The following is a 27,987-nucleotide window of genomic DNA, read 5'->3' as shown; positions in this document are numbered from 1 at the left end:
TCACTGTGTTCCGTGAAAAAATGTTGGTCCATCATAGAACAGCTTTGCAGGTTAAGCAAGAGAGGATCTTCTGTTTCTCATGTGGAACAGGGGGATGGTTTGCCTGCCTTGCAGGGGAGACCCTGGAGGTGCAGATGTCCTCAAGAAGTGTCAGAGCTGCAGGTGGGACCAGAGGGGTGGCGGGTGAGATAGCCCACTGCTCTTCCTGGCTCCTGTGTTGGAAATGGGCACAGGCAGCAAGTGCTGGAGCCTCCAGCATTCCCACAGGAATTCCTGGTGTAAGAAGCTCTGGTAACATGGATCTGTGAGAGGTAGGTGGAGGGACTGTGCCTCCCTGTGGGTGGAGAATGAAGCTAAACATGAAGGGAGAGGGAATAAAATCATGAATAGTTTGGCAGAAGGAGGGAGAAGCAGTCCTCAAAACACACAGAAAAGGAAGGGGTAGAGAAAACAGGAATTAGAAAATTAAATGGTTTAGGGAAAATGAGGGACAGGAAGTTAAAAATACAGATGATGTGGATATATGACACAAAACAGAAAACAGGTGTTTAAAAAATATCTGTTTCACAGCTTTGATATAAAACTGTCGTGGTTTAGAAAGGCCGCAGGGACAGTCCTTTGCTAAACACCTGGTGGGCTGAGGCAGGGACAGGGAGGGTTTCACTCACCACTTAGGGTCATGGGCAAGAAACCGACATGACTTGGGAAGAACAAAAAAAACCCAATTGAATTTCATTAACTATTTACATCAAGAAGCAAGATACTGACAGAGAGGAAGTACATCTTAGAAAGGCACTTCTCCCCCACCCCTCCCTTCTTCCCAAGGCCCAAAGGCTTTGTTCTGTACCTTCTCCCCACCAGCGGCGCAGGCTTCCTCCTCAGGGGAGGGCTCCTCACAGTCTTTCCCGGCTCCAGCGTGGGGTCCCTTCTCACGGGAAAGTCCTTTCCAAAAACTGCTCCAGCGTGAGTCCTGTTCCACACGGGGCCACAGTCCCCCGCTGACTGCCCAACTCTGGCATGGGCTTCTCCAAAATTCCAACGTGGGGTCCTCCACGGCCGCATCTTCTCACAGGCTGCACCAAGGGACAATCTGTGCGTCACCATGGATCTTCACCACGCTGCAGGGGAAATTCCAGGGTCACTTCTCTCCTTCTTGCCCTCTCTCTCCTTCTCTGACCAGAGTGTTGTGTGGTCCTTCCTTTCAAAATCTTGATTCTCTCTCTACTGCAGGTCTTCGTCGGCTCCCGAGGAAACTGACTCTCGGTCGAGCCATGGCAGAGGCTTGGGCTACGAGAGGTCGGTTCACAGAAGCCTTGGAGCCGGGGGGTGGGGGTGAACCCTTAGCAGTCACTTACAGGAGCCACCACTGCAGCCCCTCCCTTGCTGCCAGCAGAGCTGGAGTCCAGGGAAACCTTTAGCAGCTACTTACAGGAGCCATTACTGTGGCCCCTCCCTGCTACCAGAGAAACCCTCCACACAAAACCACAACAAAAACATGCTGTATTTAACCAATGTTTTAATAGGACATTAAAGATTGTAAAAGCCACCTCCAGTGGTGTCTTGCTTGTTTGGTTTGAAAGTGACGCATCAAACATGGAAGCACACCAGCGTCCTAAATGAAGTCACACCAGCAAGTTCATAGTGCAGATGTATTAATTGCTTAAGGTCTGGCTATCTCTCTTCCTAATGACTTGGAAAGTACGTGGATAATTTTCCATGCAACTGAGGTATAAGTGATGTTCTATATGATTAACACATGAATCATGCCTGTTACAAGAGTGTGTCCATGATATCAGGTGTGTGTATCACTCTCTGTGATGCATGAAGCTTTGCTGCTGAGCAGGTTCCCAAAACTAACTGTGAGAAGAGAGGTTTTTCTGGCACTGGCGATGCTTTCTACAGTCTTTCTACAAACCTGATAACAAAATTAATGTCAGGAATCTAAAATTTTTTTTTGCATTGCTATTACCTTCTGAGGAGACACTAGTAAGAATTATTGAAAGAAATGCCTGGATAAATAGATATTTCACAACCAACATACTAGAATTCTTCATTAAATCTATGTTCCTGGCTACATTTAAATTTTTTTTTGTTGTTGCAACTTTTTCCAGACATAGTAGTGAGAAATAATAAATCAGATCTCTTGAAAAAAGTTATTTCACAATCATCTTACTAATGCTGTTGTCAGGAACGTGAATAAATGGAGTGCAGAGAACATTATCAGTATTATGGGATATCCAAGTACCAATTTCAGTGAACAAGAAGGAAAGCTTTGTAAAGAGGTAAACCTTTGTACAGAGGTAAATAGAAACCAGCTTAGATACAGAACTTTTCTGCGATCTGCCTTTGGCAACAGAAGCAGGAAAGGTGTCTCAAAAAACTCCAAAATAGTGTCAGAGTGGAAGGATGAAAGTGCCAGCTTCCCAAACTACTTAAGGAACCGAAGCCTTAGGTAGTTTGGGGAATTGAAGAATAATTCATTTTGTTGGCTTATCTTTTGCAGATCCCTTGCTTCCTGATCAAATTAATTGGTTGGTCTTTTGTTAAACCTGATCTGGCAGCTAAGCACTCTGAAGCAGCATAAACTGATGTAAATCTGCAATGCAACCAGCCTCTCACTTGATCCAACAGTGCTGTAGCATCCACTTGAAAAATATTGAACACATCAGCCAGACTGTACCAAGGAACCCTGTCAGACTTTTCTCCCAGTTTAAGTCCCTGGATGGTCCCCACTGCATTGCAGAAGGGGTGTTACTGGTGATGGTAGGGAAGCAAAACAGAAGCAAGAACCTGGATTTAGGGCATCTGGATCCAGGTCATCCTGCATTTAGGCTGGGTTTGGTTAGGGCTGTCTCCTTTGTGTGAGCTGAGAAATGCAAGCTTCTCTCTCTCTTTGGGAATGGTGACTGAAATAAGAGGAGCAACCAAACTCTGGGTGCCCTTTTGGTCATGGGATGAAAGGCAGGTAGGGTTTTGACATGAGATGAGGTCAGCTTCCTTTGGGAGGCAGTAACCAATTTCACTTTGGCCAGGAAGGTACAAAATGGCCCTTAACCCAGGAAAACCACCCTCTTTTGGGACACTGCTTATGTACACATTCAGTTCAGGTGAGAAGGAGTAGTACTTTTTTCATTACCAAACAGCTCTAACTTGTCTGAGGTGATACACAGGTTAAAGTGAGACACATATAAAACCAAGGAAGGCAGCTATCAAGAACAGAAGGAAAATCAAGTACTTGACATGGAAATGTTGCAGGAAGTGTAGTTTTCTATGCTGCTGTTCTGTTATTAATTTCAGAAATAGGATGCACTCAGCTCAGTGTATTATGGCAGCTTTCTTCAATACTAAGAAACAAGAAGACAAGTGACTACCATTGGGTGAGAGAGAGGTTGTCTAAAGAATCCCAAGAGCCCAGGTTTGTTCCACTCTAATTTTGGTGTCCTCCCCTGCTGCTGTGCCTGGTGGGCCAAAGACCTATTTCCTATGGGTTTGACTGGACTGTGATAATTTTATGTTTTTCCTGGGTCTCCTCTTCTTAGATCAAATAAGTAAAGGAGGTACTTGGATGGTTACCATGACTGATCTTTGTCACTACTGTGGGTAATGAAAATGCCGGGGGTTTGTGGTATCTGCTGGGGAGGCTGGAGGCAGGGTGTGTGGCCCGACGGGATGGCATGGCCTGTTTCTCAGACTGTGAGATTACAGCCTGGTGTCTGTTTTAAAATATTAATCTAGCTTCAGATTGGAGAAACTCTTTTTTAAGTCTAGTGTGATGTCCTGTTAGTGCTGTCAGACCTTTGTGATTGCCAAAACAGGGCAGGAAAATGGTCCTGGAAGCTTTCCATGCAGATAATCTGCCTTAAAGTGTAAACGTGCTAAGTAAAGAGCCACGATTTTTGAACTGAGAGCCTTATCACTATCTTTGTGGGAGTAACTAGTATATGAAAATGCTATAATTTAAAGGAATACATGTGATATGGATACTGGATATGCTTAAATCAATTTTACTGGTACCTGTATGGCCTTTCCACAGTGCTGTCACTGAGATTTAGGTTTACGTGGCTCACGCTGGTGTGCATGCCACAGAGCTGCTCAGTAACAGGGCAACCTGTTCGAGGCCTGTCCAGCTCCTTCCATCTCCCTCTGCTTTTATGCAGAGTGTGAAGACTTGTTTTCAAAGAGCAATACCATGCAGCTTATCCAAGCTCTGGGGTGCATGCGTGGAAATATGATGTTTGTCTGTTTGCTGTTCAGTCCCAGGGTACTTGCTTTCATTTTGGAAACAAACCACCTTATATTCTGGAAACAGACCCTGGATTTAGGTTTGCTTTCAGAGCTAATGTAGCGATGCCATCTCCAACAGCAAGAGCCGATCTGTGCGGGGTGGTCTCCCAGGAAGGCAGGTGCAGCTATTCCAGAATAGCCTAGTATTACAAGTCACTTGCTGATACACATAAAAACCTCTGAGCATCTCTTAATATTGCCCTCTTTGAGGGCAGTGACACTAGAGAAAGCTGAAGCATGCAGCATCTGTCGTTAAATCATTTTTCATTGCCCTGTGGAGAAGAAAAAATGAAGTTTTTTTAATACATTGATATGAATCCTCAAAAGTCAACTAACTTTTGTCTAGCAATTTTGCTTACATAAGCATGATTTCCTTCTAGCAACAGGCCAAAGATGTTCTGCATTTTTTTTGAATTTTATTAATATTTCATGAGTAGCTTAAGTTAGAATTTGCAGGATTAAAAAGAGGAAACTGGGTCAAATGCACATGGTGTAAGCATCTAACTTCTTTAATGCTGAATTCATATATGTTGTATTTTGAAAGCTGAGGAAGCAGTTTTTTGGGGGTTGGTTAGTGTTTTGTTTTGTTTTGTTTTTAATTTGGCCATCTTACAGAAAAATTACTTTTTCCTTTGGATTTTTGTGGGCTAAGTCCCAGGAGACTTGTGGGGTCACAGTGTGTGCAGTCACTTCAGGAGAGGCTTTTCCAGCAAGCCCAGCGCCTTTCTGCATAAAGACTATGCTACCGCTTTCCTAGGTCTATTGCTGGGTTTGAAGAATCAGGGAGTGAGGACAGTAAGTGCTGTATCCTGTAGAGCTGAAGTTGAGGCCAGTTCCTGGTGGATGCAGCTCTTGCAGTAAAGCTTTTGAGGGTCTGCCAGAGCGTAAGCCCGCACATACCAAAATGGTGAGCCCTGGAGGGGGCTACATACATTTGGAAGGGCCGAGGGAGCCACTTTGGCCTGTGCCTGCCTGCAGCACCGGTGACCCCAGCCCCGCGTGCCCCTTCCCAGGGAGGCAGCACTGCACTCCATAGTATCATGTTTGGGCTGCCAGGGGCTTGTGTGTGATTCCTGGTTCCCTGTGACATTAGAGCTGTTCGGAAAGCAGAGGTGATACTCTCGCAGTGAGAATCACTGGTGGTGGCAGGCAGGTAAGGGCATGCAGGTATTTTCCATGGAGCATTGCAGCACAGCTCCCACAAGGTTTCCTGAAGATAAGTGTTGACCATATGTACTTGTCTGCTATTACAGCATGCAGCTGATGGACCTGCAGAGTGCTGGTGTTTGAGCTGGATGGTGTTTTCAAATACTGTGATTAGCTGTAATTTCCAAAGCCACTGACAGTGCTCAGATAAACTAATAACCTGAAGTTCAGGCTAAAGGAAAAGAAGGTTTCTTACTCTACTGTTCCTTTCTAAAGGTTAGTTGTGTGGAAGAGATGGACAATGTAGTGAGAACCTCATGGTGCTATTGCAGTGGCCTTATAAACAGAACTAATTAAATGCAAGAGAAAGGATCCTAATGACCATGTTTTTTCAAACCTCTCTTACATCTGTAGATGTGTTACTGGCTCCCTTGCTTAACTTAGGTTGGGTTCTCATTGTTCTACCTCTCTCCTTGGCATTGTGTGCAGCGATATTAGGCTTTGTTTTGATGCAAGAGATGATGATACAGAAGATGTAAAAAATCCCAAGGTATTATCAGGCTCTTTGGAACCGTCTGTAGCCAATATGACTATTCTCAATGTTTTCACCCATACACTTTTACTCTCATGTCACTGCTGTCCTTAATGGTTAATATATTTTGTCTTCAAATTTTCAACCATGTAGACATGTTTAGACTTGGTGTATAAACTAATGAATGGCTAAGCTGTAAAGGCTTGTAATGGTCTTTATGGCTTTTTAAAATATGCACGGAAATAAGAAGTGTATAAATTATAAATGTATAATAATGTACCATTGTTGTGGTAAAAGGCATTTCTAAGTTTAATATTGGTTTGGTTTTTTTTTTCTAAATATACAGTAACCACCAGTGTAAGATGGACTGTCTGGTATCTCTGCCAGTACAAGTGCTGAGCACTCAGTGGGACAGGAGCTTCGGGAGGGTAACCCACATAAGGACTCCCACCAGTTGGGGTTGATGTCTCTTTGCTAACCTAGTCCTCCTCTGTGCAGCTGCCTTTGGAAGCCATCATCTGTCCTGTGGTTGTCCCATAATAGGTTTTAGGTATTTTAAGGAAACTGAGAAATACAGTGGCTGGATGTACGTGATTGTTACCCTTCCTTTGTGCTGGCTCAAACTAAAAGCTGACATTGCGTTGTGTTAAAGGCGCCTGAAGTGACCATTAGGGTTTGTCTTCCTGCTCTTATTTCTCTTCCTCCCTCAGAAATACCTCCAATGAGTAATAACATGCAAATACAAAACATTAAGCAAATGAAATTAATTTCTTTTTGATTCATTTAGGCTTTTGTCCTAATAACTCCAAGGCAGATGTTTTCTTTTTAAGGCTGCACTCCATCATATAGCATGTTTTATCTGGAGTGAATGCTAGTGTCTACACTGGATGCTAAAGCATCACTTTTTAAAAAGGCAATAACGTTAATGACAAAGAGCAAAGTCCCAAGGACAAGTAGACCCTGTTTCTGGGTTCTTTAACTAGAATTGGATTGCTTTAGCTACAGCTCTTGTGGCTGACGGGCTTCCATCTCTGCTTTTTATCATAATATTGTGGGTTTTTACAGCAATTAAATCACTACTCATTCACTACTCAAGAGCTTATTTCAAACAGGGTTTTGCTCAATAAAGATAAAGTTTGGTTTCTGTTATTAAAATGTTGAATACTGCCTCTTCACTATAAATAATCACGTAAATTAATTATGGTTTTATTTGGAATTAAATTAATGTGGTTTTGTTTTGGTTTGTTTTTTTCCCTTCTTCTTTTCTCACTGTTCAGCTGTGAGGTCTGGCTGGCTGCCCCCACCACCACCTGCACTGCCCCCTCGACCTTCTGTATCTCAGGTATGGACAAAGGTTTAGCACTTTTCTGTGTATTATTTGCTTATTTATGTTACTGTTGCAGTGGTTGGCACAAGTTGGCTTGGACACGGCAGTTGTTCTTGCTTCCCAGTTAGTGCAAATCTGCCCTTTGCTCTGCAGTTCCATACATGTCCTTCTTCATTGGTCTGTCTAGCTGGTGTGTTGCAATGTCAAATTACAGACTAATTAAATCTCTTTGTAGTGGAGCTGACATGCACCCACTAGAAAAAACTAAATTAAAGGCTAGTAAGGGTAGTCTACTAATAAGAGTTTCATGCCTGAAAGGTATGGCTTGTTACCTGCTATTTGCTTCTCAAGCTTCAGATGCTCAGAGGGCATCTGCTGAGGAAGCCACAGCATGTAAGAGTGTATTTCACCCATGGGTTTAAAAAATAATGCTGAAAGGAAGCGAATGCCGTGTCAGTTATGTTAATAAGTTTCAAACCATTAGTGGTGAGCTTTTGCTTTGCTTTTTGGATGGGTTTTTGTTTGTTTGTTTATAAAGCATCACGGAACCAGAGCACAATGCAAATTGACTAAATTGTGTATATCTTCATCTAGTGTATATCTGCATCCAGATACTTCTTAATCTTTTAGGAAATGGTGGAGGATCATCATCTTGTTCTTTTTATGTTGTTGTCTCTGTTAAGTCTTAGACAAGCAGTATGCTTCATATGTTAGTCCTGTAGGTGAAGTGTATAACAGAAAACAAGTCCATAGGGGAGGTAACAGCTAACACATAAAATCTTGGTGAGACACCTTCCTTGGGCCAGAAACAGTCCTCACCTGAGTTTTGGTCTACTCTTAAGAGTCTGCTGTTGAACACCTCCTGCTGCACAGTGCTTACGATAGAAATTATATAAGGCTTGTTGCCACCCCAGCTCTACCAGCAGCTGGTTGCTCTCTTCCTCTCCCCAGCCCTTTTTAGCACCCGAGTGCAGCTAGTTTCTACCTTGAGGTCTGGTTTGAGCTTGCGTGCTTCCTCCGAGTCCCTATGGCATTAGCCATACCACTAACACCACATGCTCCATAGTGCACCCATCACGTTCCTGCTTTCTCTTAACGCTCCCTGGAGAGCAGTGTTTCCCTCGGGCTTCCTCCGATGCTGCAGCACGGCTCCCTGCCTCCCTGCCTTGTGCCTGCAGCACCTGCTGCTGCATCCCGCACCAGCCCTCCTGCCGCTGCTTGGGCTTGCAGCAGCATGGCTCCGTGCACTGCAGGCCTTCTTGCTGCCTTCAGGAAAAGCAGTTAATATAATAAATGCTGTTCTTAGGGAAAAAAAACATTGCTTTCAAGCAAGGTTCTGCTTATTGTTCATTTTCTTGTCCTGTGATAGATTTGTGTTTCCTTAGCAGTGAGGTGAGGAGAGATGATAGTTTATTTATGCATGTCCAGCAGCTTTCTAACCGCATCACAAATGCTGAACCAACTGCTCCTCCCACACTGGGCCATGCAGAATATAGGACCTTTCTAAAATGATAAACACAAGAAGATTCTTATGTAAAATTCTTGATCCAATCCTCTCCAAAACAAAAGTCTGTTTTCTGAAAGAAAAAAAAAAGTCTTCTGTCTACTCAGTAATGAATATAGAGCTGATGCTTTGCTTACATGCATCACTTACAATTACTTATTTCTGATGATTTTTAGAGATATTTAATCAAGTATCTCAAAAATATTCTTGTTCTGATGTCTAGCAAAAATGTACATAAAACCAGTTCTTGAAAACATAATAAACTTCACGCTTGTCACATTCTGTTTATTTTCTCTACAAGTGTGCCTTTCTGTGGTAAAGGTAACAGACAGTAGGGAAGTATGTGTGATGGGGTTATAATTCAATTGAGCTGACCCTTACGAATAGCATGTAAGCAATAGTAAGCATATGGATTACATTAGTCCAGTGGGGCCCTTGATTTAAAGAGCATGAAGAAGTTGGAGGGAGGGATCTGCTTTCAAAACTGAGGCAGGATCAAGAGCTGAAGAAAAGCCATGATGCTGAAATAACACATTCAGCTTTTTCCTGTTTCAGGATTTACTAAACTCTTCTTAAATTTCTGTTTTAACTTATTTTTCAACAACGTTGTTGAAAATCCCTTTTTTATTGCCATAACATTTTGTCATGCGCATGCAGTTAAGCACTGTGAATGACAAATGTAGCTTGGAAATGAAGCGAAACCCACGTATTTCAGGTGGTTGTGCACCATACAAGTATGCTCGTGGTGTGATTATTTTGGCTCCACTTTGGAAATCAGTTGACGGAGGAGGAGAGGGAAGTTTTCAATGGATGGCTGAGAAGCAGTCTGGACCACTTGGCTCTTCAGAGTGAGAGTAAAGGGCTCATGGGATGTAAGGGCCAAAGTGTATAAAGGAGAGGTACCAAGGGGTAGGTATTACATTTCAGTGGAGCAGAAGTCCTCCTGTGAGCTTAATCAATAGCAATATAGAAATGGTATCTTGACTTTGGTCCTGGGTTGCTCTTGTTTTTAGTAGAATTTGTTTCAACCTTTAGGAAAACATTATTTTTCCTGTCAGAACCTCCAAGGTAATCAAGCTCGGTAAGTTACTGAAACTGGTTATTCAGAGAGTGCCAAACATCTCTAGTCATATCACAAACTTATTAAATTATGTCTGCATCCAACTCTGCCTCCATAGTGCAGTCAGCCAAATAATGAGGGAGAAGGACTGTATCTCTGCGTGAGTGTTGTGCAAAGTAAAACTTAGAGCTAATACTGCTGTGGCCTTGACTCCACAGTTCAGTGGACACACAGGCTTACTATGAGAGGCTTGAGTCTTGGGATCCCGTGAGGACTTGGCTGGTTTATGGGGAAATACCAGAAAGGCTGGCTTCTCTGCTCTGGGTTGCTGCTGCCAGCCCATGCCCTTCCACACCTCTGATGGGTAGACACCCTTACAGGTGTGGCTGCATCTCTTTGTACCTCTATGACAAGTTTTAGGGTTGGTGGTTTAACTCTGCTTTTCTTTCTTATGGGTGGCTTCTAAAAGGCTATGGTAGCTCCGTCTCCTTGGGATTTTTCTCCATTGCCAAAGTCAGCATTGTATTAACTTGATACCAGTTCACAAACTGTACCCAAGTTTTCCTCAGAGCTTTTGACAGACATTTCTCCGATGCAGTGATGCTTTCATCTGAGGTCCCTCTGGTGATTGTAAATAAATGTAATAAATAAAGATGGACAAAAGGCCAGGTTACATAATGTGGATACACCATTATCTCCAATTTATGATCTTTTAACCCAAACTCCAACCCATATCTCTTTGCAGTGCAAGCCATTTTTAATTGATGTTTCCCATAAGATGTTGTGAAATGCAGTATGAAATGGTTTGTTAGAATCCTCAATTCATGTTGCTTTCCTACTAAAAAAAATAAAGTAATTCAAGGTTTGACTAAATTCTGTAAAGGGTGCTTGGAACGGTTATGTATAAAAACAGGCTGATACAAAGACACTAGAGTTTTGTTTTTGATATGTTATTTTGAAGTGTGTTCCCTTTACTACTGTGTCTATGCCTGTGTGTAACTTCATTGACACCTTCTGTAATCCCTAGTAGCACATCTCACACTTAGCAAGTCTGCACTACCTGTTTGGTTTTACGGTAATTTTATCTGTATCAGTTTCCCTGTTTCTTTGGACCATAAATATTTAATATGCTGCCAGCTATTGTACAGACTTCAGAAACTGGCAGTGCCTTACCTCTCTTGCTCACTTCTCATTACATGCTGTAGTTGTGGCTTTTCCACTTAAAAAAATTTTTTTTTACTTTTTTAGGGGTTTTTTATGTTATCCCCATCATTGTCCCCCCACCCTGACTGATGATATATAGAGCAGATAACCTGTAGCTTGTTGAAATACCTACTGTCTTTTTTTCTGGACTTGTAGAGGACTTGATTCAGTGGTTTGGGTAATTTTTCCTGTGTTCCTAACTTAATGGTAAACTTAAGTCTTCAAGGAGAAATGGCATAAAGGTGGACCCAAAACTTTTGTGCAGACCCAGGGCTGTACATGGAAAAATTGTGTAACTTGGAGGCGGTAAGAATCACAATAGGAAGGCAATAGTATGTAGTTGATTTGCAGTGACAACAGACAGAAAATAACTTTGAGTGCTTACAACGAGTACACCACTGGAACCAAATGTGTATGCATGTCTCATAAAAACTTCTGTTGTTATTTTTTTTTAGTGGAAAACAAAATAATGCTTTATTGCTGTTGGCTTTTAAGCCTACAAAAGTCATTTACCACAGCTGCTTACTGTGGGAGATTTAGTAGCATATTTATGCTAATAGGAATTACGGATGAACACTGAAGAGCAAATATAACTTTAGGATTTTATCCAACATCAGCTCACTAGCTGCAACATTGCCTGGTTAGATCAATGTTCCTTTATTTCAGTTACTCATTTCAGTACCTTCCTGTCCAGTAATGAAGGCATATCTTAAATCCTGCCTGTGCTATATAAGGGGATTTGAAAACAGTGGGACTGGAAGAAAACCCTGTATATCTTGGCTGAAGAAACTGATGTTCCTAGTCTCTTTTCCCAGAGTCTAAATTTTAAGCCTGTTGGTTTTGTAAATTCACGCTGGTTTGTGCTAGATTTTTATTTTTGGAGACCTTGGGAAATGGTTTTCCCACTGGTTCCATGCTGACCATTTTGACAGGCATTGAAAAAATTACGGATGAAGGCAAAGTGTTCAAGTGAAGCGGAGTAGGTAGGCAGCTGTTAACATTATCAAATTGAAGTGTCCTGAGTACATTGCAGCTCTAAAGATCAAAATCTCACTGCTATATGAGCTCAAGAGTTGGGCTGCCAGTTTAGTGGCCATTGTTGCTGTTATTGATTTGGTGGAATCATGGAAACAAAGTGCTCTGAGGGACAATGGGTAGGTCACCCTACCCAGTCACAGGCACCTGGTGGTGTTGGAAAGCAAAGATATTATTCTTTTTAACATATCAAATGTTCCGCTCTCCAGATGTTACCTGATACTTCATAGTTCCTTGAAGCCTTTTGGCCATTCATCATCCAGAATTGCAAGTGAAAACTGGGACCCAGTTCAAGAAGTTGTCTCTACTAATATGTCTCCACGTTCTCCTGACTCCATGGAGAGCCACGAGCATGGGTGTACGCTCAGGCTGGGTCTGTAACCGTAGATTACATGTGCCCACACTGATCTGTGTTGTTGAGGCCAATAAATGTGGAAGGGCTCCCATCCGTAGTGTGGAGATCTCTCAGCCTCCGGAGTGGGATGTCTTCCTGCAGGCGCCGTGCTTGGATCTGGTCTGCGGGTCCCACCATGGCCAACATCTTTGGGGAAGGCCGAGATACATGGAGGATGGGGTAGGGTTTGCATATCTCTGTTGCAGGGTTGTTTGGAAAAAATGTTCAGCCAGCTGAGGGGCCACCTGACTCTGTAAAATTATGTGAGGAATTTAAAGTGCTGGCAGGACACCTGGAGTTTTACGGGAAGGAACTTTTTTGTTATAGAAATAAAAATTACAAAAAAAAGGGGGGGAAAGACTTTGCTTTTGGCATCATGCTATCTGTACACAATGGTGTTTTCCCCAACAATTGTTTTTTATTTAACCAAAGGAATGCTTTTTTAGCTTGTATTTACAACCACTGTGCAAGAAGAGGGTGGTTTTTTTTATCATCTCCACAGTTTGGGCTGCAGAATAACATATGTTGTATAATCAGTGCAGTAGGTACGGAAGAAGCCTGTAACTAATAAAACTGAAAGTCTTCTATAACATGAAAGATGTTGCCATCTGCCACTTTAATATAATACAAGTGGATTATCTTCCTCTCTTGAAAATTATATATTAAATCTAAAATGGCCAGACAAAATAAATTATGGTTTAAGAAGTGGTAGAAAGTAGCACAGTTAAAATTGAATTTGGGGAGTAGTTGATGGAGGCCATAAAATCCTTTCTAAAGAGATTTCTGAGAGAGTGGAAGAAGGGCAAGTATCTTAATTAAAACGCATTGTAATAATTTTTGAATTTGGCTTCACGTTTATCGTAAAAACAACAACAAAAAAGCTGAGAATCCAATGTCTGTATCTCTAGTGGAATGCACATACCCCTTTCTAGCTTATGTTAATCTGATTTTGTGGAATTGGAGTATTAAAACAGATTGTTAATGCTTCCATCTGGGTCCTATTCTTTCCTTGCGAATGGGATGAACATTGCAGCAATTTGTTTGTATTTACTGCCTTTTTCCTCAACCTTATCACCAGCCCTCAGATAGCTCGGGGAAAGAAAAAGCTTATCAAAACTTCAGGGCTGCACAGCACTGAGAAAGCAGGCAGCACACTAAGACCCTGGCAGCTTGTTGCATTTGCATCCCTATGGGTTTTCTTTCTGTCTTATCATTTTCAGTTTCTGTAACAAGCAATAAAAAGAATTGATGATTCAGTGTGGGATGCACAAGACTCACAGAAACTGGAATTGAGACATCTTGACTTCTTAGGAATTGGCATTAAGTGCAAAAATATGAATGTTTAGAAAGGACTAAAATACCTCTTAAATGAACTTATGTAGAGATGCTAGAAGATTGCAGTGGGCACATACTGAGCATTAACCATATTTAGTATCCTACTTTTTCTTACAGATAAGCTGTTCTCAATACTTTTTTTTGCAAAGCTAAGCGGTGGTGCTGTATAGGTAATGATTATGGGCTATTCCAATGAATGGACAGAGATAATTTCATTTCTATGAGTAGTGCCACTGACTACAATGGGACTATTTCCATGTGTAAAGTTAGCCTGGAGCATAAGTGTGGGTGAGATTGAATTGTGGGAAAGATTGAATATATACTTCACCTCTTGCAAAAGGTTCTCAGGTAATAGAAATGTGAAAGCTCCGCATAGACCTTCTGTTCTGGAAGATCAGTTATGGACTGTCTTGAAAAATGAGTGTGAAATCTACATATAATCCAGCATTGCAGAGCAAAAGAACTGGAAATGTAAGTAAAGAACCAGTTGTTAAGGTAATGTGTTCTCTTATAGTTATGAAAATCTTTCATCTGAGGCTTTCAAAAGCAGTTAGGGCTTAAGTGAATGTTACATATTCTTTTAGAAAGGTACTGTTAAGTATTGTCACATGGAGCAGTGAGAAGATTATGAATGGCTGGTCAAGGATCATGCGATGGATTAATGAGCATTTGCAGTTCCTAATGCTCTCCTTAACGATGAGGAATTATCTGTCCTAATGCTCAGTTTTGGCTATAGGCCACAGGTTGGTCTCTGCCGTGGCCGTTGTACAGAAACTTTGTTGGCCAGTTTTATCTGCTGCCTGGAAGAACAAGGAGGGTATGGCTATTCCTAGAAAATATGAGACTTTGCTGGGGAAGAAAGAGATACTGCCCGTTAATAGCTGAACTTTGGTCTTTGGAAAGAGCAGCTCTTCAGGAGATTTGGAAAAGAACACTGTCTTGCTCTTTTCAGTGGTCATTTACTTTTCTTCCCAAAATCAAGATACTCTTAGGCCTGATCTGCAAACTCTCTTTTGCGGTACTGGTAGCGTACCGCACATGAGCAAGATTTTCTTGCCCACCTACTGTAACCCTGGATGTGGAGCCAGCCATACCAGCACCACAGCGCTTCCTCTGTCAGTAGCTTACTCTATTCTGTGGGCGTCAATGAGGTACGCTTTGAGCACTTTTACGCTGCTATAACTGAATTTTCCTTTGGAAAACTGTGTTGCATAATGTATAATCTCCCAGTTTCATAAACCAGAAGAATTTTAAACCCTAATATAATGGTGAGATGTTTCCAGGATGTGGGAAATCTTTGAAGACGTTTTTAGCTGTGGTGGAGGGAAGGCAGCTTATTTCTGTGTTTCTGAATGAGAAACGAGTTGCCCGAAGACTATACTAAGCATGGTATAAAAACAGTGAAGTAAAGGGAACCCCCCTCAGCTGCTCCTGATGGATCACCTTTTCCTTACACTCCAGTATAGGAGCTTGGACAGGAGTATTGTGGAGCCAGTCTCGCTCTGCCTGTGACCTGAAGGCTACAAGGACTGGCTTCCACCCCATGTCCAAATCAGTGAAGGGAAGAAAATCTGAAGAATCCCTCTGCCGAAAGAAAAAGCAGGAGATTTTTCCTTTAAAATCCACGTGGGGCCAGTTTGGGGAGATACCAGCTTTTGCAAACGTATTTCTGAAGCCTCTCAGGCCTTGCCTAGAGGACTTTGTTGGGTTAGCTGAATCAGCAAACCTTCTTTGCATTGGTGCACGTTGCAGTTAAACAAAAGATTTTTGCCTGGGTTAAATGCTGTCAGTCCCTGAATGAAATCCCCTGCAACAGCATACCGATTTCTTTACAGTTGGGCAGATGTATCAGAGTCACGTCACTCTGAGGAGTGGAGATCTTTTGCAGAGGACAACTTGCAGCTCTGCCGGCAGACCACGAATGCATAGAGCTGGCTTCTGTGCGAGAGGGAGAGGAGACGCCCCAGAGAGCCGAGGCTCACCGTGCCCAGGCCGCCTGGCCGCCCACCCTGCAGGGCAGGCACAGTCAGCAGGCTCTGAATAATGCACAGGCTATTTTTTTGGTACTCTCCTCTAAGCAAAACACTCAGAAATGGCCTGTCCCACATGCCACTAGGTGGCACTTTAGGGACATGGCAGTCTCTTGGTTTTATTCATTATGCATGAGCTGCGTCGCCAGGAGTTCTTTTTTTCTTCTTTTTCTTTTATTTTTTTTTCTCTCTCTCTGGGTTGTTTTTGGTTTTTTTTTTTATTGTTGTTGTTTTTTTTGTTTGTTTGTTTTTTGGGTTTTTTTGGTCAGATGTAACCATTTATTTATTTTTACCACCTGGCTGCTCCAGCCAGTCCCTCCCCTGCTGGCTGCTGAGCTTTGCTGTCCTCATGCCTGGCAGCAGGGCGGAGTGGCCAGCCCAGTGGCCCAGCCGGAGCCGGCGGGGACCACAGCCCTGCAGCACAGCGGTGGCCACAGCTGTTCGGCTGACAGCCACATCACAGCACTCAGCTAGTAAAAAATGTATCTTGCATCAGTAGGAACTGTGATACTGAACTGCTGGAATTTTTGAAATCTTACCCTTTTTTGGCATCAGCTCTCCAATGTCCATTTGCTTCCACCAGAGCACAAAGTTTACCCTTTTTTTTCCTTTTCAGTTCCTTTCATTTTTAAACAATATTCTTCTACAAGGAAGCCATTAAAAAAAACGGAGGAGGGCACCTGGGGGGTCTGCAACGGTTTGGGGTGTTGTGTTTTCAATTTTCCTGGTTGATTGCAATTGACATTGTAGGGTGCTAGTCTATTTAGTTACTTCTACAGTGTTTGAACACACTGGTTCTTGAAAAGCTGCATTTTGTCTGTAAATAACCTGCGGTTGGTCTCCTTCCTTTTGCATTCTGTGCAATGTTACTATATTCTTGCTTGCAAGGTTTAGTGTAGACTCCAACAAGAATGTGAGCACCAGAAACTGCCCGCCTGGCCAGGTCAGGGGGGTATCTAGTGCTCCCTGTCCAAGAAAGGTCATTAAGAGATGGCCCTCGTGTAACTCTGTCATTGCTCTGTGTTGTGCAGCAGAACTCTACCACGAGGAGATTATAGTATGTATATTACATGGCTCTCTGAAAGACTGTGTTTACTCTTGCTGTCCCTAAACGAATGATTTGTCAAAGTGATATGGTTTGGGCCCAAATTTATCGTGTGGTTTTGGTGGGTATTTGAGCTTTGCTGTCCCCAAATCATTCATGAAAGCCTCCTGGACTTTGCCAGGCTACTGTTACCAGTGCTTAAAGCCTTCCTTTCTTTCAAATATATAAAAAAGTGGTTCTAGCAATCAGGAAGGTTATGGGCTGTTCAGCTTGGTGATAAAGAAACACTCTGTTGCATTAAATGGACTTTTAAAGGTCTTTGATTTTTGTAGACAGAAAAAAATAAGGTATTTCCCATTTCACTCTCCTATTTATACCAGCAATCTACGGTTATGAAATAAGCACTTCAAACCATGAAAAGCTTTCCAGAATTCAAATTTTAGTATCCAGTAGTTACTAAAATCCATATATTTAAGATAATAATATTCAAGTAATACTGAAAAATGGCAGGGTGGGTTTGTTTTACTTGGTTTTGGTTTTTTGTTTGTTTGTTTTTTGTTTTTTAACCATCAGATAACACTACAGATGTAGCACACTTAAAAATCTTGTCAGCCAAGACACCTTCTTCTTCTCTCTTGAGAGGAGACCTTTTTCAAAAAAGGTCCCAAATCTCCTTCTTCTGTGCACATGTTCGACACTGTAAGGTTGGAGGAGAGCAGAAACCTGACAGAACCTGCAGCTTTCTGTATAGCTCTTATTGTGTGTGTTATGGAAGAAATAGAAGTGGTACGAAAAAGTCCCTCCTTTCAGAGTATACCAAATTCTGTGCTTTCTGTCATTTTTGTTTAACTTATGGTTAAGCACTGGGAAACTTGTGACTGCTACAGAGCTTGATCGGTTTATGCAGAAACCTCTTGGCAACAGTGATTTAAGTTTTTCAGTGTGCGACAGGTCATTATTATTGTTATGGCTAAAATCCTGTCCCCTTTAAAGTCTGAGGTTTGCCTTGAACTTGGTTTTAAACACAGGCTTTCACCTGTGTAGAAACAAGCCTTTTTTGCAGAGAGAGCAGGGTGGCGGGTTGCCTCTCCTGCCTAGGGGCCGTTGTCAGACAGGCTCCCACTTGGCAGAAGTTGGGAATGAGGAGAGGAGGCTGTCTGCCAGTGCTGAGTGCCTTTAGCCTCCTGCCTGCCTTCCCCGTCTTGCAGAGACAGCCAGTACCTTCTGGACAGAAAACAGCCGCGCTGTGTTTGCACCGTGTTTGCCGCAGCGTGCCTGGGGGACTGGCAGCTCCAGATGCAGCCGGCCTCCCCTGGCTGTGTGCTGTGCCCCATCCTGGTGATGCAACTCAAAAGATGCTGGGAGATTTCAGGAGAGGCGAAGCAAAGGATTAACCCTCTGTTTTAATTTGCTGCTTGGTCAGATATGCTGGGGGGAGGGTGTTTTGTTTTACCAAGTGTAGACCTGTGTGGTGAATGTTCAGCTTGGTTTCTGTTCGAAATGTGAGAAGAGGGGAGGGAAGAAGATTTATTTGGTTTCAGTAACTTTGCTGGAGTTTTTTGTATAATTCAGACTTTCTCACTCCAGCCTTGCAAACTTCAAAGACAGAGGCTTACTCCGATGAATTTTCATCAGTTACAGGAGATGATAAGGTGACAGAGCGCAACCAAGATCTTTCTAGCTTTTATCCACTCCTCTTAGTCTTTCTCTGAGTATTTAGGCTGTAGAGGTAATTCTAGAAGAAATTGTGGGTACTAGGTCATTTACATTCATAGACATGGTTCCTAATGCTTCACAGGAAAACTTTTCTCTTGTTTTCCTAACACAACAAAATGCAAAAAAATGGTTTCATTAAAAATCTGCAAAAGACATATGTCATCCATTCAGCTGTCACCCTGGATCTCCATTTCCCCTACTGTTGAATTGTTAAAGTAACTTTTCTTTTGTGTATAGTGTTTCCTTTCACTGACTTTATTGTATGTGACTGCTGGTCGTTTTCTGGGTGTAGCAATGACTGATTTGTTGTTGCAGACAGAGCAAGTATCTGAGGTTGAATTACATCCTCAGATGAACAGACCCCCGTCGCAGGCAGAAGAAAACAGTTCAGCAAAAAAGGTGAGACCTGCACATGTTGTACCACTGTGGAGCGATTTACCTTCATCAACAAATGTGGTTGGTTTAAGTTTTAAAGCAATTAAACGGAGGGTTAGGGTTACGTTTTTACATGTTTAGTTTCTCTGGAGGTCAAGACACTGGAGAGAACAGGGGTTGCGTGTGACATCAGCTCAGATAAATCATTAAGAAAGCTCTTAGTACATACACATCGATGCAAGTGCTTCAAGAGAGGCAGCTTGCCATTTGTTTCAAATCAATAGGAGCTTGTGGATCCTTAGGGGAGACAAAAGAGAGTTTGATTGTACTTGACCCTGTCTTGCTGTAATTCTTCCAAATTGTGACGCACTTCTTGCTTCCCGTTACTGAGGATTGGGTTTTGATGTAAACATACCTGTTTGCTAGAGGTCAGAATCTGCTACTAAATGTATGTAGACTGGAAGAGATTTGTTCAAGATGTGCAGTTGACAATATGTTTTTTGTATGAACGTATCATTTGTATAAAGTAATCACTGAAATTGCAATGGAACTCTTCACAGGACCTTACTTAGGGATGGAGTGGCCCTAGCAATGGCTGTGAGCCTTTCCCCACTCCTGGTCGTGCTCCCCCACTGCCTCTGCTGCCAGCCCCAGTCAAAACAGGTTTTGACGGGGCAAATGCAGATCTTCCCCACTCCAGCCCCTCCTACAGCCAGGGAGCACCTGTGAGACATTTGCTCAGCCCAAGCGAGAACTGTAGGCAGGTGCTGTATGTAGTATGTACCTTGCCCAGGGAGCACCATCACACTTCTTTTACCCTAATGGGGGGCTCAGGCAAATCTCTGGTGTCATTTCCTAGATGTGATATAGGCTTTCCGGGCAGCATCCTTGCTCCACCTGTGCTGACTGCATGCTACTAAGAGCTTGGCCCTGCTTCTTCCTTGCTCTGCTTTGCAGCTCTGCTGGGGAAATGAAATTCTTGTGGTCCACCTGCTTTATGCTCGCCTTCCCCCTGCCTGGCTCCCTAAAATACAGAGAAGCCCAGGCTGTGGGGTATGGGAGGCAGGTTGGTGGTGCAGTGCTGACCCACCTTTCAGGGCTTGATGCAACAGCAGCCAGCCAGAGAGCCCCTGCAGAGGACTCTGTTTTTAGGTATTGGGTCATTTGTTCCAGTATTGCATTTGAAATGGAAGAGGGATTTATCCTATGGATTTCGTAGGTTTTTGTCAGTTTAAGGTAGACTGGGATTGTGCATTTGGCATGCCACCAGTTTATAGTTGCAGAAGGCATACGCAATTTCCTTCCTTGCCATACTCCTGTGTTTGCAGGGAGCTACATGTATACATAGGATTTCAGAGCACAATATTATCTGAGATATGTGCAGTGCTGATGTCCTGATCAAAAGATCTTGTAATCTTTTAAGACCTTTTTTCTTTTTTTTCAGTAGTGGCAGACGTCTTTAATGTTGAAACCCCTTGTTTCCTTATACTTCTAATTCCTATAATAATTGTAATTCCTGTAATACTAATTATTGATGGTTTCACGTTGGTTTCATTGTGTATCACTCGTAGTAGTCTCTTCTGCTGAGTCAGGCTGCTTACTAAAGTGTTGGGTTTTTTTGTTATGATTGCTGGATCATTAAATGCTTCCTCATTTAATTTTATTCTTATTTTTTTAACATTTGGCCAAAACATATAAAGAAGATCGTCTGGCCCAGTAAAATGTGCCCTGTGCAAGTAATAAAATTTGGTCTCTGGGCTTCACTATGGCACTAGGTGTGTAACATTTAAGTCACAATCTTTTTGAGGCTTAGGTTTCTCATTCATGAAATGGGGCAGTAACAGTTTGGTGCGGTTTAACCCCTGCCAGCTGCTAAGCACCACCCAGCCACTTGCTCACTCCTCCTGGTGGGATGGCGGAGAGACTCAGAAGGGTAAAAGTGAAAAAACCCATGGCTTGAGATAAAGACAGTTTAATCAGTAAAGCAAAAGCCACACACTCAAGCAAAGCAAAACAAGGAATTCATTCACTGCTTCCCATTGGCAGGCAGGTGTTCAGCCATCTCCAGGAAAGCAGGGCTCCGTGCGTAATGGTTACTTGGGTAGATAAATGCTGTAACTCTGAATGTGTCCCCCCTCTTCCTCCTTCTTCCCCTAGCTTTATATGCTGAGCATGACATCCTATGGCATGGGACATCCTTTTAGTCAGTTGGGGTCAGCTGTCCCAGCTGTGTCCCCTCCCAACTTCTTCTGCACCCCCAACCTACTCACTGGTGGGGTGGGGTGAGAAGCAGAAAAGGCCTTGACTCTGTGTAAGCACTACTCAGCAACAGCTAAAACCTCCCTGTGTTATCAACACTGTTTCCAGCACAAATCCAAACCATTAGCCCCATATTAGCTAATATGAAGATTATCCTAGCCAAAACAAGCACATAGTTGTATCCCTTTTAAAATAAATCTGATAATAAAATACACTGAAAAAGATATATTTATATTTCAGGTTTAAAACAGCTATAAGGCATTAAAACTACTTCTCATTGCAAAAGAAGGGATGTCTAAATTTAAAATAATGAAAACACTTCTTACCACCAAAGTAGTAAAACTCCAAGGCTCTCTTTAACCTACAAACCAGATTATTTCTTTGATGTAGCTTATCGAGAGAAATAACTGGCCTTCTACATTTCGAATATGTTAGTTTTGCGTGGATAATTTTATACATTTGTCTTGCTAAGCTAGTTTCAGTGTTGCCTCGTGAAAGAGAGGAGGGGAGAAGGGAGAGACTCTTTGCCAGATGGGTGAGGTAGTAGGTTGAGATGCAAGTGATTGATAATTGATTCTTACCAACTGAGCGTAATTAAAAATAAATCTTGTTTTGGTTTTAATGCTTTTGGGTCAGCTGGGGGCTAGTATATGTGTTTGTACCCCTTCTTCTGCCCCCTCCCCTTCCCCCACAAATGCACACAGAGCTATACAATCCAGTTCTGAAGTGCCTGCCATACAGATGAAGACAAAACACCAGTGTAATCATTTCATTCATTAAGGGGTTGCAGGGGCTATTGTTCCTTTTTTTCAAAGTCCGAAACCTGACAGGCTATTACCACATTAAGCTCTGTACCTTTTTAAATTATGAAATCTTAAGCCAGCTGAATTTCAGTGTCACAAGTATTCCTCAGCCTAATGATGGGACACACATGGCCTGATTTAACATTGCTGTGCTTCTCCTTTGCAGGAGGTTGTTCTCTCTCAGCCACCCTCCAAACCTGCCCGCAGGAAGCTCCGGACGGAGGTGCAGGGGCTGGAGACCCCCGAGCTTTCTCCCACTATAAATGTGACTTCTTCCCTGACAGCAGTCAAGCCTCACCTCCCAGTTCAAAAGTAAAAACCTGTACCAAGCATGCCAAACTACACCATGAGACCTGATGTTGCAGGGTTTGCTCTTTGCGTAATCTTGTGCTTAGTAGTTCTGGTTTTGAGAGTGCTTCGCAAGATACAGGTCTCTGCAATCTACATCTGTCTTTTCAAATGCAGACTTAAGTCTGTAGTGACAGTAGAAGTTGGTAATATTTGGTTGATACCCTCTTCAAAGGTGTCCTACCTCTGTATCTGGTAGACATGTCTGAAGAGCAAGCCTAGCTGTTCAACCAGCATCTCTCACACAACTCCTTTTGGCTCTGTGGGTGTGTGGTTTTGCCTTTTGCATAGCTTCTGGAATTTTGCTCATTCATGTGGACAGATGTGACCAGATAAGTGCGCAGGAGATTGAGTCATGAAATACTTGATGTTGGTTACATCCTTGTGATGTTTCTTCAGTGCAAGGCATGTTAGAAATGGGCTCGACACTGGTATGAGCTGAGCCATAAGACCACTTGTGATAATCTGATAATTGCCAAACCCAGCATGTGTTGTTTGCTCCCAATAAATATAGCTGTTGAAGCTGTCAGCAACAAAGACTTGTAGGAATTTCACTATATATTTATTTAATAGCAGTGGAGAAGGGGCTGTAGAAATGGTAAGCAAAGGCACTTGAAGCCCTATTTGATCTGTACATCTCCCTCGGCTGAATCAGTGTGCAAACATTATACCCCACCTTCACCTGAAGCCTTGCAAAGACATCAGGTTCAGTCTGAAACAAAACCGAGCTGCCCAAATCAGTTCAGCTGTTCTTGGCAAACTGTTTAGCAGTAGACTGAATCTGTGCTGCTTAACTGGACATCAGAATAAGTAATAAGACTCCTAAGATGCCCTTAAAGTGCTATTTTGTGATTTGGGAGTGCATATTCCATAGTGGTTCAAAGAAAGATAAAAGCATTGGTTAGGATCTCAACTTAATCTTGGCTTGTCTATATCTTTCCTAAAAAGTTGATCACAGAGGTATATCACCCTGTGTTTTTTTTGTTTTTTTCTTGTCATTATTATGTTATAGCCTATGGAGAGTAGTTTGAAGCAAAATAGTGAAGCAGAAAACTGACAGTTCACTGGAAGATAACAGTATGAAGACCTCCCTGTGTTGTAAAACAGATTGTGTTGCAAAGATCAGTGCCATCAGCTCTGTTACAAGAAAAAAGCTAATGGGGACTGTGTACCACTATGGACCTTATTTAAATAGGGCATCTGTTTTAAATCAAATTTGTCATTAAAGAGCTCTTGATGCCTCGTATAAAACTTCAAAATAGCCTATTTGGAAAAGAGCTTGGATATTCAGACAGTATTTTCTGTATTTTTTTTCCTTTTTCCTGTTGTTATCTCTGTTTCTCTGAATAGATTGGTCCTTACGTAAAGAGCTGTCTGCCTAATTGTAATTTCCTCAAAATTAGTTACCATGGGCTATAGAGTAATAATAATAATAGAACAGAAATCTTTTATTTAAGCAGCCAAAGCGATGAGGAAAGTCCATAAGCCATCTACCTGTTCCTGTTTGTGGTATCAGGTAGTTTTGGTGGAAACGACTGCTTTGGATGAAATAAAGATGAATTTTTGAAGTAAAGGAACATCAGAATCAGCAGTGCTCTAAAAAATCCAAGACAGTATTTTCATGCAGATGTACTTTCCTACTGCATAGAATAATTTTTGTATTTTATGTTAACCACTCCTGAATCTTTAAACACTACAAGTGTCTGAAAACAGCTAAAGCAAAGGTACTGCAATAAGCGCAGCTATGGAGGGATTATTCTTAAGCTGAATCAGACTGCAGTGATGTTGAAAGAATTGAGACAGCCTAAAATGTTTCTGGCATTCAGGTTAACAAGTGTGACTGTTTTACTTTCAAATAGTCTAACTGATTCAGCCGTCTCATTTCAGTGTTACGTTTTTCTTCTCTTAAATCTGTAGTTTGCACCTTGTCTTTGAAGTGTAGTCCAGTGTGTATAGAGTATGGAAGTGCAAAATGGGTAGCTGGTCTTCTTGCATCAGCCACTGTTGAGGCTCTTAATTGAAATGTTTTCTATTTATCTGTCTGGCAGACAGTCTTCCAAGCAGAAACGGGCTATTCAGACCGCTATACGAAAAAACAAAGAAGCCAATGCTGTGCTCACCAGGTTGAACAGTGAGCTCCAGCAGCAGCTGAAGGTAAGGAATGCATTGAAAGTTGGTGACAAAGCTCCCTGCAATCAGTTATGTGTCACCTCCAGCAGAGAATTTGGTTCATCCTCTCAGATGAAACCTACTGTGTTATTTCCTGCTTTTTGGAAGGGAATAACTATACTGTGTATGTGGGTAGGATGAGGCTTTCTGTGAAAAGTTATAACCTATGGGCCTACAGTCCCACTGGCAGTTAGTCTAAAGAGTGAACTTTGTCTTTCTGAAGAGTTTGGCAATGTGATGGTGTCACCCAGTGCAGAAGAGCAACTCAACCGTAGCTTTCTTGTCTTCTGATCAGTTGTGCTACATAACTGTCTCCTGGAGCCAGGCATTTGGTATATATTGACTGACTAAATCATGCTTTATGTGAACATCTAACACTAATTTTTAATGTCTGATGACTTTTCTTTTAACATGTTCTCAAGGGGCTGTTTTCTTACAGCTCTGGTTTTGTTCTGTTGTCTTAGTCCAAAGGTAGTGCAGACTTTAGTTTTTTATCTGCTACAGCTTTTTCTTCCTTGCATATTATGAACACACCTGTCTGGAAAGGGAGGTGAACTCCCAGTTACACTTTTTCTTCAGTCAGGGTGAAAGTTTGATTCCATGTTCAACTTTGCTTTAACATACTTTCTTAATCATCTTTCAAGGATCTCCCAAGAGCAATGCAGGGTGGATGCTCTGTACTGAAATCATAGCAAAATATAGGACAGCGATTGAAATAAGCAGAGAGGTGGAAGCTTTTAATGACAGCACATTGCCATCATTCTTTGGCTCAGGTCTTATCTGCTTCCATTCACTATCTTCAGCATGCTTAAACTCCCCAGCCTTCATGAAGCACGCTGTTATCTGTGTTTTATGGTAAGGTGAAGGAAGCACGTAAAGACAGAGATTTGCTTGAGTTCACACGAGCAGAAAACTGAACTTGTCCTTCAGGTCATATTGCTGCCTGGAAGCTTTCTGATGGAGCAGGGCCTTGGTGTTTTTATGGGGACCAGAAGACGTCATGAGTACCCCTCGGGTGCAGTGAGCTTTCACTGAGGCATGGGGGGTGTTCAGGTGTGCTCCCGGGGCTGGGGCTGTGAGCCTGCCCGTGTGGGGTACCAAAGCTTGTGGGAGTCACAGGTCAGCCCAGCTCCCACACAGGCTGGGGAGCGCTTTGATGGGAGGTCAGCGAGAGCTGGGTGCTCAGCGTAGGGCCAGCCTCAAGACCAGGGAAGGCTTTCCTGAAATTGCTGATCCCCAAAGACTTCACAGTTATTTTCTGACCGAGACCAATCATCTTCCTGATGCAGCTGCCAAAGACGTAGATTGCAAAGTCTGTGTTGTTTTAGAAAGGCAAATTCATCTTTCAGTCAGTGAAAGAGGTTGATTATGTGAAATGAGAAGTCTTAAAAAAAAAAAAAAAAAAAGGCAGTTTTGAGGGAATTGTGCTTTCAGAATAAGCAGATTTTCTGTGGTAAAAAGGCCAAATTGTGGCCAGGTTTGCTGCATCCCGGGCTGTTCCCCTAGCCAGCAGATAACTGCTCCTCTCCATGGTCACCTGAGCAAGTGACTGAGCCTCTGCATTGCCCCTCTGTAAGGAGGATGCAGCAAACTGCTGTGAGGGGTGGTGGTGTACCGTTGGTATGGTGTTCTGAGATTGCAGGGAGAGTGACTTAACCAGCAGAGTCCTGAGCCTCCAGTCAATGCCAGTGGTTCGCCTGGCTGCTCTTCACCGGAGCCAGGTGGTGGATGTGAGCATCCCAAAAGTCACAGCGCATCTCTTTCCGTCCCACAGGAGGTTCACAAGGAACGAATTGCCTTGGAAACGCAGCTGGAGCAGCTACGTCCTGTCACTGTCTTGTGACCTCCCACACCCCTGTGCAACGGCAAGAGCGGAGCACGCGACCTGGCAGCCTTGCACGAAGAGGAGCGTGGCACAGCTGGGCAAGGTTTCTGCTGAGGTGGGGGTAGTGGGGAGGACCAGCTTGTCTGGTCTCCCTTCACCCCACTCTGTACATTTACCTTTGCAGCTGAAGAAGGTACAGAAAACAAATATCTGACTGCCAGATGTTTCTGAGTGGGGGGGGGATGCTTTGCCTTCTTTCCTCCCTCTTCCCAGCCTAATGTGTAAATGCAGTTTATCACCAAAATGAATAATTTGAGAGTATTTTATTATGTAAAGAATTCCTGATTTATATGTATTCTGGCAGCACCTTCTGCCCTGATCGTTAAGAGGTACAGCATTCCTGAATTCTTGCTTAAGCTTAAAACTCATCCTCTGAGGTGGGCTTCTGGGTGTTACTGGTTCCTGTAGGATTGTATCATGGTAGAGTACCTCTGGGTTTAGTGTACTAAAGGAATAAAACTCACTAGACATACAGAGTCTTTACCACAATCGTGTCAGATAATTATTTTCGTAGCATGGTTTATTATGCAATCACAGATGTATTTTAACATTAGAGAACTTGTATTTTATAAGCTCACATCATATGAGAAAACAGTAACATATACTAAAATTTAATTATTTTGGAAATTACAAAAAAATTATCTGTTTTTTGAGCTATAACTGTTTCCTGTCAGCAGTGTTTGAACACTTGCTTGCAACTGCCAGTGTCTCTGCATACTTTTAGCATGTTTGAGATCACTGGTTTATAGCTTTTTCTTTCTTCTGCTTTTTTTCTTCTTTCTTTTTTTTTTTTTTTTTAAACCAACAGTGTATTTCTAACAAGAGGTTATAAAAGCATTCTGGGCATTTTTATAAAAGCTGTTCTATGTACCTTTGTATTAGTTTGCTTTGTTGTCTTAATAGTTGCTGATTTGCTTTAAAGATGTGTACAAGAACTGTATTTCCAAAAGAAGAAAGATAGCAAAAGTACTGTATATGAGGTTATAAAATATGTGATGGAAATAATTGCCCCGTACAACAGGCTTTCATTAAGGTTACTTTGCACCTCGCTGGAGATGCTGCTGATAGGATGAAGCTAGTAATGCCCATCTATTTTCTAAATGAAGAAGCAAGGATTAATTTTTTTACCTGGATGTGATCCAGGGACAACAGAATCCTGTGGGGATTTTTCCATGGATGCAGTGGTCATTGGCTTCAGTCTCAGTTCTCATAAAGGAAGCTGTCTAACTAATGTTGGTTTATTTCTTGGGCCAATAGTCTTAGATTGAGTGACTTCAGACATAACGGTGTCAGCCCTGCCCCCTCCACAGATACGATGTGTGCTTCACTTCAAGGGAACATCACCTACCTGTTATCCGTCTTAAACGTGACACTGCACATGTTTCGTATCCTGTTGTTCACTGACCTAATTTAAGTGTACACATTTGCCTTGCAGAAACGGTGCAGTAGTTTTTTTACTGTTGTTGATGCAACGCTTTCTCCATGTAGCTATAGGATGGCCATGGGGCTGAGAGGAAGGAGAAGTAGGTTTGAAGCA

At 42.5% G+C, this 27,987-nt stretch overlaps 1 protein-coding gene across 1 annotated transcript in view; it reads left to right on the top strand.

Annotated features, from left to right (window-relative positions):
• The window catches only part of REPS2 (RALBP1 associated Eps domain containing 2), a gene marked incomplete at its 5' end in the record, with an annotated part of 62,329 nt that extends 35,921 nt beyond the window's left edge, over window positions 1-26,408 (top strand). The window contains 5 exons of the mRNA XM_010075279.1: window positions 7,240-7,304; window positions 18,927-19,010; window positions 22,215-22,360; window positions 24,445-24,550; window positions 26,340-26,408. Coding sequence (XP_010073581.1) covers window positions 7,240-7,304; window positions 18,927-19,010; window positions 22,215-22,360; window positions 24,445-24,550; window positions 26,340-26,408 — 470 coding nt within the window. The remainder of the gene's footprint in view (window positions 1-7,239; window positions 7,305-18,926; window positions 19,011-22,214; window positions 22,361-24,444; window positions 24,551-26,339) is intronic.
• Window positions 26,409-27,987: the final 1,579 nt, after the last annotated feature.

The sequence above is a fragment of the Pterocles gutturalis genome, unplaced genomic scaffold (genome assembly GCF_000699245.1).
Source record: "Pterocles gutturalis isolate BGI_N339 unplaced genomic scaffold, ASM69924v1 scaffold16102, whole genome shotgun sequence".
In the NCBI taxonomy this organism is placed as follows: domain Eukaryota; kingdom Metazoa; phylum Chordata; class Aves; order Pterocliformes; family Pteroclidae; genus Pterocles; species Pterocles gutturalis.
The sequence above is the reverse complement of the archived record's forward strand: the minus strand, read 5'-3'. Positions and strand labels throughout refer to the sequence as shown.